The following is a 14,467-nucleotide window of genomic DNA, read 5'->3' as shown; positions in this document are numbered from 1 at the left end:
TATTATTATTATTATTATTATTATTATTATTATTATTATTATTATTATTATTATTATTATTATTATTATTTTTATTAAGTATTAGGAATATCATTCTTATTATTATCATTAACCTAATTAGTATCATTATTATTATTATTATTGTTATTACTAGTATTAAGTATATTAGTGTCCGTTTATAATTTCTTTTTGTAATATTATTACTATCATTATATTTACTAATACCATACTGTTTGTATTATTATTAATATGGTCATTTAAGATATCTAATAAGACTAAAATTATCATTAAACTTACTACTATCATTAAAAATATTATTTTTACTAAAACTATCATTTTTACTTTATAATTACTAGTGAAACTATCATTTTAACAAATAAATCTTTTGTATACTATATATATTTATTAATATTTCATATAACAAACTAATGACATTTCATGAATACGATACTAATCACATATATAGGTATATAGGAATATTAATATAACTAAATATATAAATATGGACCATTATAATTATATATACACAAAATTAATATATATATAAAATATAATATAAAATATAATATAAGTATACGTTTTAAAATAAAATTTAATATAAATTCTATATAACTACAAATATATATAAATAATATATATATTACTAAATGAAATTATGTGATTTCCATATTATGTTTTAATAGATTTACAAATTGATATAGGTTCGTGAATTCGAGGCCAACCCTATACTTGTTCAATATCATTCTATGTATTTTTACTACAAAATACAGTATGGTAAGTTTCATTTGCTCCCTTTTTCTCTTTACATTTTTGGGACTGAGAATACATGCGCTGCTTTTGATAAATGTTTTACAAAATAAGCACAAGTTCATGAAACTACATTCTACGATTGTTTTGTTATACCTGATATCTGTACTTATTATTATTATGCTTGGTAACCTAAGAATTAGTGAAAAACACTAATTGACGCGAATCCTAAAGGTAGATCTACGGGCACCATCCACCCCCATTTTCGAATAGTGGAAATGCTTTAGTACTTCGAAGGGTTCTTGTCATACATTTGAATAGTGGAATGTATGATGCCAGATATCTTAAGCGCTCTATTATTAAGGTCGGTTACCAGGCGACTCAACGTATGAATGATTTTTTTTTTTTTTGAAGTTGTAATGATCCTGCGCATTTAATTAAATGAAATCTTGTGGCTTATTAAATATTATGATTATTATAAAGAAATTAAACCTATGAACTCACCAACCTTTTGGTTGACACTTTAAAGCATGTTTATTCTCAGGTATTAAAGAAACCTTCCGCTGTGCATTTGCTCATTTTAGAGATATTACTTGGAGTCATTCATGACATATTTCAAAAGACGCTGCATTCAAGTCGTTGAATTCATCAAGATTATTATTAAGTCAATTATAGTTGGATATATTATGAGATGGTATACATGTCTTCAACTTTCGATGTAATGAAAGATTGTCTTTTCAAAAATGAATGCAATGTTTGTAACAATGTATCATATAGAGGTCAAGTACCTCGCGATGTAATCAACTGTTATGAATTGTTTATAATCGATATGGACTTCGTCCGGATGGATTAGGACGGGTCATCACAAAAATTCTCCACACTAGCACATTCATTAGACTTTTCTTCAGATCTACCCGCATCACCATCGCTAAACTCATTTAATCGTTCAGATTCTTCAGGGTCATTACTCTGTACACTATCGCCTTCTTTCGATTTCAAATTGTGAATTAAATTAGAGAATTTGATCGGAATCTTAGTTTTCTTTTTGAAGCTCTACGATTGGGCGACATGATTATCACACATTCAAAGCAGAAATATATGTATAGAAGTATAAACGATGTGAAAAAAACAGTGAGAAGAAGTAAAGAAACGATGAAATTAGGGTTACGAAGCTTGAAATTAGGGCAAAAATGGTAGAAGAACATTTTCCCTACTTTCCAATTTTACCCCTTACTTTTTATTTACATTTTTGTCTCACTTAAATAAAGTAAGGATATAAAAGTATTTTAATCAATTATTCTTATTTATTTATAAAAATGAACTATTAATTAAGGAAGAAAAAAAAAACTAGAATTATTTAATTAAAAGGTTTTAAATAAAAAAACATTCATTTGTCCTTTGACAATTTTTCTATTTCCCGAAAAAGGTAAGAAAAACAAAGAGAGATGAAATTTCCAACATGCTTTTTACTTGTTTCACTATTATTTGAAACTTTTTATTCAAAATATTTATTAATAAATTATTATAAAATGTTTTAGAAAGTTTATATAAACTTTTCATTAAGGATGTTAGACCACCCCCTATGGTTAGTTACCCGTCCGTTACCCGCTCATTACCCGTCATTACCCGTAATGAACCATAGGCACGAGCTAGTTACCCGCTTTAGTTACCCACTTCCACCATGGATTTAACGGAAGTATGAAGGTTGGTTATAGTAATTGTGGGTCTCAATGGCTTTTTATTGTTTGGACTTGATGTTTTATTGCTTGTACATTGTATATTAAGAGGAGTATTTTTTTAGCCATTATAGGGAGTGTTTAGTTATGGATTAGTTATAGAATATTAGTGTTGATGTGGCGCTGATGTGAAAAGTTAAGAGGATGAATAATTTAGTTACAATATCAACTTGCCTAAGTAAAATTGAAAGTGATAATATCAATCCCAAAACAAAAAGGTCATACCTTTCTATCTATATCTCCTGTCTGTTTTCCACCGTTTAGATTCATCTCATTAGATTCTATTTTCCATTCATTGACTAACTTCACAAATTCAACTTTCAACCCAACTAAAACCACTTTCATATATCTCATCCTAATCTATTTTTATCAATTATCGCCAATAATCTTATACTGTATCATTTAAGCATGTATGATATTGATAGTTCTTCATCAGAAGCAATATCTAGAGACATGAATTCACTTTTATATTCATCTACGTTTAATAATTCTTCAGATACCGAGTTTGCGAAAATTAAACAGTTGATATCACTAGATCCTTTTGCTGAATTTGAAAACAATCAAAATCAAGATCAAAATCAATTACAGCGTTATCGGTCCACTCCTAGCTCGTTTTTCTCGAATCTACTAAACGATGTTCGAGATAACGAATATGCAGATCTTGTTATTGACTCGTCAAATAAACCACGTGATTTTTTGCAGTATGAATCATCGAATATGAAGCAGGAAATAAATGAATCCGTGGATCAAAATAATTCGGATTCAAGTAACTTGAATCTCACAAGACAAAGTAGTTCCTCATCAGCTGGATTTTTGTCATCGTTGACCGTTGAAAATGGTAAATAATAGAGAACTTGCAACTTGTTTGTTCAATTTGTTTGTTTAGTTTCAATTTGTAATTTAATTTGCTTATGTTTTTCATATACTAGTTTTAGCAATTTGACATTCATTATTAGTTGACTTTTAGTCATCTAGCTCCATAGATGTTAAACTTTAGGGTCAATGAGTTTTTGTACTGATTAAAATATAAAAAAACGTTACTGAACATGAGCCATGATATGTACACAACCATGTACACAACTAATCATGCACAGTGGCGTACTGTACAACACTAATTGTAAAGCATGATTAGTTATGTACATAATAAAAATGGTTGTGTACGTATTGTAAGGGTGCAAACCAAAGTCATTCTATCACCAAAAATGTATGTATATAAGTCTAAGGGAAAGTCATTCTATCACCAATTGGTTTTAGAATAAAGATGGATTCTTGGGCTTGTATTGCAGAACATTGTGTTTGGGCTTGTATTGGCCTTGTATCGAAATCTCCCTGCCTTCCCAACAGTTGGCGACACGTATCACTCCCTACTGAACATCTAGGATAAATTATCTAAAATGAAGAACTTAGGATAAATCATAAATGATCTAAAATGAAGAACTTAGGATAAATGATCTAAAATGAAGAACTTTTATAACTGCCAATATGCGCAAACGAATATTTGTAATTGGATTTGTACACACAACGACAGATTTGGTAGTTTGATACTGTTATGCCAAATGTCTAGATTTGGTAGTTTGATACTGTTATGCTTAATGTCTGTGAAGTTTGATGAATGATTAAAACGACCTTCGATTTTGAAACTCAGGTTTTGCAGGCATGAAAGATGTGAGAAAAGGGAGTTCGTCGAGTAGTAAAAATAACCATATCGATTTCTCGTTAGGGTCCTCTTCATCGAGATTTTTGCCACAGATATCTAAAAACGAGAATGATCAGTTGCACGAATCCACGTTCAATAACTTGAAGAGGAGCAGAGATGGTGCTTTAATGATGGCACATGTACAGCTTTATTCATGAATTTCTCATACTTTAAATCATGTGATCATGTTTTTTTTTTTTTTTTTGGGTTGATGTGATTATTATGTGAATTTGTTTGCAGAATGTAGATACAGGAAATTATACACCTAACATTGTTCATCATACGAGCTCACCGAAAATTTCTTCTGAGATAGAGGGTGTAGATAATTTCTTGCATTTTCAACATGAATCATCACTGGTCCCTTGTAAAACACGTGCAAAAAGAGGATTTGCTACACATCCACGAAGTATTGCGGAGAGAGTACGAAATTTGTTACCATTCTTCTAATGTGATTAGCCTGATGATGAGATAAAGCCTTATTCGGTTTACTCGTTTTATTCTTATGTGATTAAACTCATTGATTGTGATTTTTGCATTGATTTCAGGTAAGAAGAACCCGAATTAGTGAAAGAATCAAAAGGCTGCATGAACTTTTCCCTGATATGGACAAGGTAAATTTTAGGTCCCTTAATTGTAATCCATACTTATTTCTATTGTATGTACGCGATGACTTCTTTTTTTTTTTTTTTTTTTTTTTTCCTGTTTGTTTGTTTGTTTGTTTGCAGTGTGACAGCCATAAAAGTTGCCTCATAACCCCTTGTGTCATCAATACTGGCACCACACCACCTGTTTGATACATATAATAGCAATAGTTGAAAGTTTAATGCATCCAGTTCAAACTTTAAAAGTTGGATATGGGAAAAGTTCTTTTTTTCTTCTTTTTTTTTTAACAGCAGTTCGGGATCACCCAGGGGGGCTAAACCACCCACGCGTTCATCGCCCGCAGTTGTATAACCCGCCCCCAACTGCTACCCACGAGGAAACCCAGCCCAATCTGAGGGCATGGGCAGTAAAACCCCACTGCCGCCGCAACGCGATGTGCGGAAGGCACCCTTGGGTGGAATTCAACGGTTAAGGGGAAACCTTGTGTGCAATGCTGCACCCCACGGTAGTCGAACTCCTGACCTCTCGCTAAGAGGCAGGCCACTGCCACATGAGCTATAGCACAAGGTTTTTAGGTAAAGTTTGATACATGTACAGACAATTAGCCCTACATTTATGACATGTAGTTCAGAAATATGCTCTCAGTAACCAGAGGAGTATAATAGACTGGTGACCTTATAAAAATGGGGACCTCAAATTCATATATATTTTTAATTATATTTTGCAGCAAACTAATACAGCAGATATGTTAGATATGGCTGTTGACTACATTAAAGACCTTCAAAATGAACTGCAGGTATACAACTAAAAAAAGCCTCTTTCTATCCACAATCTCACAAAAATCATTTAAATTGTTCACCTCATGAAGTGTATTGCTTTTTAATCTTAGACTTTGAACGATGCTCGTGCAAGGTGCAAGTGTTCAAGCAAACAATTACAGTCGGGTTAGACCATGTAGCCGCTGAAAATCGTCAAATATGTACACGATTGAATGTTACTTTTTTGTAAATTGTTTATTGTTTGTTAATTAGAAGATAAAGAAATTGCCTGATGAATAAAAGGGATTAGATTGCTGTGATGTAAACTTTTGGCATTACATTTTTTTTTTTTTTTTTTTTAATCTTCTGTACATGCTTTGTTAAAAAAGATATTTGAACCCTTCAACAACAAAAATAACAGAATTAGAAATGAAAAATTGATGCAAAGTGATTTATAATATGAAACGCTGAAAACTTCATTAAATTTAGAATAATATTTTAAAATAGAATTAGCTAGTGAAATGATCTAATACAGGAACATTTAAGCTATAACATCAAATGACAAATCATGAAAAATGTAGGACTATAACAATTTCAACACAGAATACTGTTTTCGCAGGCTAAACACACACTTGAAACTAAGTTATTCTAAACGATAATACGCCAATCTATGCTCACTCTTACTTCTTCGCGAGCTCACCTGCACAGAAAAAAAAATATAATAATAATAAATTAAACTGGCATTTTCATAATTAATTAATCATTTTGTATATATAAGTATCAAGTAGGTACACCGTACATGGTTCAAAGTTGACACTGCATTTCTCAGGAAGTTGCATAGCCATGCTACGATCAACACCCGAAATAGGAGGACCATTGACCAAAACACACAGACAAGGTTGACCAAGGACTCTGATTGCAGAACAACAAGCCTCGTTCGGTGGAATTGGGCTAAATGGTGCAACCGATGCACGACAAGGTATGAGTTGCACCAATGCCGAGAAAAACGTGCTACCGCATGGGTGCGCAATGGTTCCTTGAACCAAGAGTCCCATCACCAGCACAAGTGCTACCATTGTCTTTGATTTATTTTCCATTGTTCGAATGAAATTTGTAATTTTAATATTTGTAATATTTCTGTATGTGTTGAAAGTAAGTTGTTTATAAGGATATGATGTGTATATATAGTTATATAGATTTGTGCAAGAAGTGATGTAAGCCAATGTTTGGGTAAAACACAGTTGGTTCATGCCATTCTTAAGCTTATTATATATTCAACACAGCACAATTGGCATGGTTAAGCAAGACAGTTGCTAAATTCATATGTCATGACTAATTAAGTACTTAACCAATGGCTTAACTCATTTTTAGTTGTACTGGTCCTATTAAGATTACAAAGCGAAAAGAAAAAAAGAAACAAATCATAGCTACAATTTTAGCATGTACATATACCGTATGCGAATAGGGTTAATCATCGTTTACATTTACATTTATTTATTTTATATATTTATATTTATATTTATATGATATTAAAAGGAAAATAAGGTAAAACTATATGGTGCATGTTATTCCTTTGATGGTGAGCATTTTACGAATAATTTGTTTGACATACACCAAGGCAAACTTACAAAAATAAGGTAAAACTATATGGTGCATGTTATTCCTTTGATGGTGAGCATTTTACGAATAATTTGTTTGACATACACCAAGGCAAACTTACAAATTTCCACCATATACAAATGTCCAATCACACATTAAGAGATCATGTATTATTAATTATTAATATATACAAATGTCGTGCAACAGAACTTATTTCATTTCGATCCATTTGATGAAAAAAATGGTCGATCCATCAATAAAACAAAATGGCAAAACTTGATACATTCTGCCACATTGACATCTTGTTATACCAGAGAAGTAGCTCTAGGGACAAGTTCAACCAACTAAAAAAATTACAGTATATGAACTACAAAGTGAAAAAATGAAACTATCCTTCTAACTTATCTTTAATTCAAGTCACTTGTTAACATATACAACAATGTTTCAAGACCAAATTATGCTAGGGTAAAGTGTCTCGACCATGAATCATAATGATTCATCAACTTATATGCTTTATGCAAGCAATTTATACCTTACATGTGTAAAATTAAATGCTCGAGTGACAGCACTTAACCATCAAAACTTTGTAGGTTTCATCAGCCTAATGAAGATGAGAGGATAATAACTGCAAAATTGTCCCTTTTCTTATGGCTGCTTTTGATATAGCATTACCTAGATGCTCCAGCCGCAGCCCCTTTCTCGTCTTCACCTTGTTCTTCTTTCGCAAACTCTTCGATCAGTTCACGTTGTCTTTCCGTTAAATTCCTGTGTCAAATATCATAGCAAAACAATTAACCACATGTAGTTCATGTTTCGAATGGTGTACATAACGCATCTGCAGCCTTTACTGTTTTGTGGCTTGCCAGACTAAATACGATTTTATTTAGCTTTATTCCATAGTTCACATAAATTATTATCTTAATAAGAGTTGCAATATTGTCACTGGTAAGTGTTAAGATCATTATTGATATATGATATCCCTAATTACTTTTAGAATGTGGTTTCCAAGTTCATGTCCTAACAATTATTATGATAATAATATCGCTCTCATTTATTCCTACAATTTGTTAGGATTAGTAATTAGTAATAGCTATTATCGTTGATATAAATGCTTGTATACTTCTATCTAGGTTCTAACCCTTATATATTTATAATATAAGCTGATAAAAATATAAATAATAACAATCCATTAGAAGGATGGGAGCAAGTAATCATACGTTGGCATGCTGACATTAAAGTGTACGTACTGATCACCATATGAGTAGGAACCTCTCGTTTTAATACCTAATACATAACAAAGAATAAATTAAAGAAAATGTGTCAAGCCCATTAGAAGAAAATAAACTGTCTAATATAAGATTTTTACAAATGCCTAATAAGCATATACAATATACAATAAACATATAAGAAGTTAAAATGAAACAGAAGGCAATTTAATATTGTCATTTCAACCTACCTTTTCCCTTCAATACTACTTTTTGACCAGGTTGTGTTCCTGGACGAACCTGCATATATAAAGTAAATAAACTTAGTGCACTGTAACGAGAATTTCATACCATCGTTAATTGTAATTAATTTTTATGTAAATAATGAGAACAGAACCTTAAGAACAACATCACCCGTCAATGTTGGGACCTGTATAGTCCCTCCCAATATTGCCTACAAGTAGACATAAAATATAGTCATCAGGTAAACTAGTAATGAGGTACATGAGTAACTGAACAGGGTTCAAAGCACAATATATTAAAAGAATGCTTAAAACCCATTATTTGGTAACCAATAGTAAAAAACAGTTTGCATTATGTTCATCATCCTCTGGCTGTTAACATGATCACATCTTATATTGTAAAATTCAAATGATAATGCAGTTATGAAAAATGAATAATGGGTACAAGTTTCTTTTAAAACACATGCAAATGGTTGCTTTTGTGTCACTGTTGACAGTCATAATGTAACAATAAAAAAAAAAAAAATTGAATACAAAAAGGTGTTGATTTATAAATCTCAAATACTTGGGTACTTCATATGACGTTTTAGACCTTGATATAACATTACCTGAGTGATATTCAGAACAGCATCTACATGAATGTGTGGTCCTTCTCGTCGAAAAACAGGGTCTTCTCGCACCTACAAAGCATAGACATAAATTAAAGGCATTATACATAAGTATAGACATGCACATACATACATAGGTTTATACTAAAATACCAGTCAATATCTATGTTTCTACACACCCGGACCCATATTATATATACGTGCGTACTAACACTCATACATTGGATATATGATCAAATAGACATGAAATTTGATATATTACCTTGATAACAACATAAAGATCACCAGGCTGGTTGCCATCTGGATCGGCCCCACCACTTCTAGACATCCTTAATTCATCATTTGTATCCACTCCTGCATAATCCAAGAATTAATCAAGGAAACGGATTTTTTTTTAAAAAAAAAAACTACCATAACTCAAATTATTCATCCATTCCCCCAATTATAAATATACAATCAACAACATGTAATTACAAAAAAAAAAAAGGCGAATAATAACAAGATGATACCTGGCATTATATTTACTTTCACCGACTTCGGTCCTCTCACTACCTTCATACCATTGCATGACTTGCATAAACTCTGTTTGTCAACCAAACCAACATTGAAAGTCACGGTTCAGCTACTTCCAAATTTATACAACAGTACACACACACACACACACAGATACATATATATATATATATAACATACCTTGACAAATTTTCCAGTTCCACCACACTGAGGGCACGTGACCTGGATTCTGAACATCCCATTTTGAGTAATTGTCTGCAGATATTGCAGAACTACATGTTAGCCTCGGTGTCATACAAAATTACAAAACTTGCAAATCAATGTAGCATGATACTAACCATGCCTGCTCCTTTACAACGCCTACACGTCTCCGGTTTTGTTCCAGGAGGAACACCACTTCCACCTACACATCAGTAAAAAAAGAGTATAAAAACATGTTTGTAGAGGCAATATCAATAGCAGAAAAAACATGTAATACCGCAAGTTTCACAAGGCAACTCGGTTTGGAAGACGACATTTCTGGTACATCCTTGCACAGCTTCCATAAACGAAAGTTCAAGGGCTACCTGCACATCATGAAAAAAAAAGGTCAGACAATTAATCATTAATTATTAATTTAATCATACATATAAAGAAGACCTTAAAGAGAAAAAAGAATAACTTAGACCTTAACGTCCTTGCCAGCGAAGTTCCGACCACCGAATGACCCAAAACCAAATATCTGATAAGACAAATACCAAAAGTACGAACATTATAATCCAAGAACAAGAGCATAACTTCATGCAAAGCTGCATGAAGCTCGTTAGACTTAAAATGTAAAAATAAAAATATTATAATTTTGGACATGAAGTATCAAAAAAGAACTCACATCATTGATGTCCTGAAATGGATTGCGCCAAGGACCAGCATCGGGACCAGGTCCACCGCTAGCACTTGCTTCAAAATTTTCATGGCCAAGCTATGGAAACGAGAACCCAACAAGAAATACGATAAACACATACATAATGGAATGATAATGTAAAAGCAATAACAAATATGCATACAAAGCAATAACAAGCTTACATACGAACACAAAAAAAAGTGAAGTCAGTTACCGACACCAAATAAAAACAACAGTTAACTAACTAAAATACTACATCGAAAAACAACCAGATACAAATAAAAAACAACTAAGGAGCTATAGAAACTAACTACACTTACTTAATGACCTGCCCAGAGCATCTATGATACCTCAACTCTAATGGCAGACAGAATGTACTCCTTTCGTCACAAAATAATTGTCCCATTTTACTTTAAAAGTCTTTAATTTTCAACTTCGACTTAATTATTTTATTTGTGTTATATAATATAGTACTTGATGAAAATGAAAATTATTTCAATGAAAACGCATCTAAACCCAGTCTATTCATAAAAAATAAAAAACACTACTAGTACATAAAACAAACAAAAATATTTAAGTCAAAGTTGAATAACAAAGACTTTAGAAAGTACAGTCATTGATGGACGGAGAGTAATACATTAGAGAATTTGCATAATATGCTGAAAACTGATATAAAGCATGAAAATTGGTAGTAGCCTGTACACCACATGATAAATTTCACCAACACTTGGAGAACGTAGCAGTAGTAGTTTATCTATAAATCACAAACAGTATTTGTACCTGGTCATATTGTGCTCGTTTCTCATCATCTTTTAGAACCTGTAGCAATGAAGGCAAAGTATGAGATTTGTTTACTTGGTATTCTCCTCTATCTCACACCTTCAACAGTGACGTATATACATCATAAGCAATTCTTGATGTAGTCATTGACAAAATACAAGAATGAGACAACGTCCTTAATAGAATAGTAAACATGTCTTGAAGATGTGAATTTCAAGATGAAATATCGCCAAAAAGGTCTGTTTATCAATAGAAACTAAGATAATCAAACAGAAATCAAACAACACCTTACCTCATATGCCTTTGAAATTTCTTGAAACCTCGTTTCTGCTTCTGGATCATCTTTATTTGCATCTGGATGCCACTTCTTTGCTAGCTAAAAAAATTCACATAACACAGGATAACTATTTAATATAGACAAATCACATCCAACAAAACAAAGCAAACTCACAAGAAATTGAAAAAAGCAAAAAGGAGACATTATGAGAAATGACTAACCCCATAATAGGCTTTCTTGATTTCTGATGCAGTTGCATTCTTATTGATTCCAAGCGTGTCATAATAATCCTTTGCAGCCATGTACGCTGGTAAACATATAAAGGTCCAAAGATCAACCATAGTGAAAATAAATCATAAGCTCGCATAAATCTAGTCTAAAATCTAAAATAACAATTAATTGAAAAGGAAATAAACTCTGACTGGATAAGTAAATGATAAAGAGAGAAATGCTAAAAGGATTCTCATGTTTTAAGCATTATTTTTCATGATGGGTCCCAATGAAATCTGAGAACTGGTTACTAATGAAAAGCAGAAGATTAGTACATATATAATGATATAAGCAAGTATTTATATAGCTGATGTTGTATGATCATACCACCAACTATACTATAAAGGTTATAAAAGTATACAAAAGAAAGTCACTGCAATTTATAACGAACATTCCCAATACACTAAGGTCTTCGTTGTTTTTGACTTGATTAATTACAGTACATAACTTAATTTAATAGGTCATTTAATTAATTAGATATGTTCGTTTTCAACTTGATCAGCAATACCATAGCATATCTTAATAATCTAAGTAATGAAAATGTGAATTTGCATCTTAGGTTATGACTTTTATCAACACTTCTGACATAACTGCCTCATGTATAGGGTTAAATTGGTAAAATTAGTTATTCAATCGATTTATTTCGCTCATAAAACAAACACTATTATTAATTTACGACTTATTTGGAACAGACATTATATTCTCACACATATACGTTATCAATTCAGAACTTAATAAGAAGGTTAGGAGTTCAAAGGGAATGGAAAGATAAACTCTGTGGATACTACTACATCATTTCAAATGGTTTTAAGGTGACAACTGGATACAAATGTCCTAATTTTTTAGTGGTAATTTGGTTGCTACCATCATAAAGTGCATCTAATTTTTCCTAAATCCATACTAAAGAAGTTAAATAACAGCCATCACACAAAGACATAGATTTACCAAAACTAAAGCACCATGAATTTTGTTGGCTCTAATAGGTTGTTGGCTGCTTTAAGAAACATTGGCCAAGCATAAAAAGTTGTTGCTCAAGTTGGTTTAATAGTGTTCATTAGGAGGCAACTTAAGACGACATGAGATGACTTAACTGACAACTGAGATTCCTTTTCTACAGCCCAAACAAGAACTGGTATAAGGAAAATGATAAAAGGAACTAATTTTCACAGTACATCATTGACTTACTAAAGGGATATTCACACATCAAACAGTCACGACTATCTTAACAATTATACTCCTCGTACAATAAAGGGTTGATACGTTGATTTGTAGTGCCATAACTTAATGCAAAATTAAAGAACGGTACACACATTCCTAAGCATCTCACTTTCATCCGCAATCAAGAAAGCCCGCATGATAGTTCAAACTCAAGATAAAAGACATAACAACTAGGCTGGATGAAAACCTAAAGAAAAAAGGATTAAATTAGACAACTTTTAGGTTTTGTAATGTATGCAACTAAGTTGTTTAATTAGCAATTTATGTAACAACTTTCAACTTAACACTTTATGCAAAAAAACAAAAAGTTGGTGCCATTTTATTATGAGAAGATGAAACTTGGTTGCACTTATGAGACCATGTTTCATTTTTTCCCGGACTTATATCAAGTTAAAACCGGGTCAAACAAATTTACAAATTAACATAGTTGCACTTACTATAAAGTGTAAATCTTGGTTGTACTCATGATAACTATGCCCATTAGAAAACTATGGAGCTACAAATTAAAAACAAGTAGACAGAGCAATTACTACATACAAGTGCCATGAATCGATCTAGTGTTTCCGTAACGAGCATTAACCTTTCCAGAATTTGCCAAATATCTCGAATTAACTACTGCAACAAAAAAAAAAAAAAAAAAAAAAAAAAAAAAAAAAAAAACACCACACCAGCATCAGTATTAAACATAGCAACACAAGCTCCAAAATATAAACTTGACATAAAAAAGTAATCTTTTCACACAAAGTTTACCACTTTTGTAATATTGATGACTGTGAATTGATGTACCAAACTTCCTATAAGCTCCTTTAATCAGCGATTCATACAACTGCACCATAATAACATATTACATAATTAAATTACTTATATTACATATACATATGAACGAAAACCTAAAAAGTACAGAAACACACAGATACATAATATAATTGTGAAATTGAAAAACAGGATGCATACGGAATCGTTATAGAGGGAACGTCGAGCAATCAATGAGAAGATTTTGATGCCGTTATAACGGAACATTTGTAATCTGTGATGAATTAGTGAAAACAAAATTGAATTTTGAGATATCTGTGAGTGTTAGAAAGGGGATTTTAGTAAACCCTAAAAAAAAAAAAACCCTGATTACAGGGATTAAATAGTTTTGACGTTGCGGAAAGCAAAAGAAGCTTCTAGGGCCAGTTTCAAGTAACCCCCTGATACTAGGGAGGGGTGGGTTGGTGTTTAACTGAAACTAAAAATTTGCTAATGTTATTTTGCATAAAGGCCCTTTGTCTTATTACTAATTGCAAATGTTGCGTTGAAATTCGAAAATCACCAAATAGCGTTATCATCTTT

General features: G+C 31.9%; 2 protein-coding genes across 4 annotated transcripts; one reads left to right on the top strand and one right to left on the bottom strand.

The window, feature by feature from the left end:
* Positions 1–2,783: 2,783 nt before the first annotated feature.
* Positions 2,784–5,914, top strand: LOC139897317 (transcription factor bHLH130-like). 3 transcript variants are annotated; one of them, XM_071880013.1, is made up of 6 exons: positions 2,784–3,321; positions 4,138–4,319; positions 4,420–4,599; positions 4,725–4,790; positions 5,510–5,578; positions 5,695–5,914. In XM_071880013.1, exons 1-6 carry the CDS (start codon positions 2,892–2,894, stop codon positions 5,788–5,790), a joined length of 1,023 nt encoding a protein of 340 aa, XP_071736114.1. In that variant the 5' UTR covers positions 2,784–2,891; the 3' UTR covers positions 5,791–5,914. The 3 variants fall into 3 exon arrangements, with proteins under 3 accessions (XP_071736114.1, XP_071736113.1, XP_071736115.1); XM_071880012.1 differs by having other exon boundaries at positions 2,787–3,321; positions 4,129–4,319; positions 5,695–5,908; XM_071880014.1 differs by having other exon boundaries at positions 2,789–3,321; positions 4,129–4,319; positions 5,672–5,875.
* Positions 5,915–7,335: 1,421 nt separating this feature from the next.
* On the bottom strand, positions 7,336–14,258 carry LOC139897316 (chaperone protein dnaJ GFA2, mitochondrial-like). Its single transcript, XM_071880011.1, has 18 exons — positions 14,087–14,258; positions 13,883–13,958; positions 13,670–13,747; positions 11,866–11,951; positions 11,660–11,743; positions 11,368–11,406; positions 10,576–10,665; positions 10,375–10,428; positions 10,186–10,273; positions 10,046–10,110; positions 9,888–9,962; positions 9,704–9,776; positions 9,457–9,548; positions 9,195–9,266; positions 8,742–8,798; positions 8,596–8,644; positions 8,357–8,423; positions 7,336–7,904 (listed from the first exon to the last, which is right to left on the bottom strand). Exons 1-18 carry the CDS (start codon positions 14,150–14,152, stop codon positions 7,808–7,810), a joined length of 1,308 nt encoding a protein of 435 aa, XP_071736112.1. The 5' UTR covers positions 14,153–14,258; the 3' UTR covers positions 7,336–7,807.
* Positions 14,259–14,467: the final 209 nt, after the last annotated feature.

This window comes from Rutidosis leptorrhynchoides, chromosome 3, assembly GCF_046630445.1.
Source record: "Rutidosis leptorrhynchoides isolate AG116_Rl617_1_P2 chromosome 3, CSIRO_AGI_Rlap_v1, whole genome shotgun sequence".
NCBI lineage: Eukaryota > Viridiplantae > Streptophyta > Magnoliopsida > Asterales > Asteraceae > Rutidosis > Rutidosis leptorrhynchoides.
Note: the sequence above shows the minus strand (reverse complement) of the source record. Positions and strands in the feature narration are given on the sequence as shown.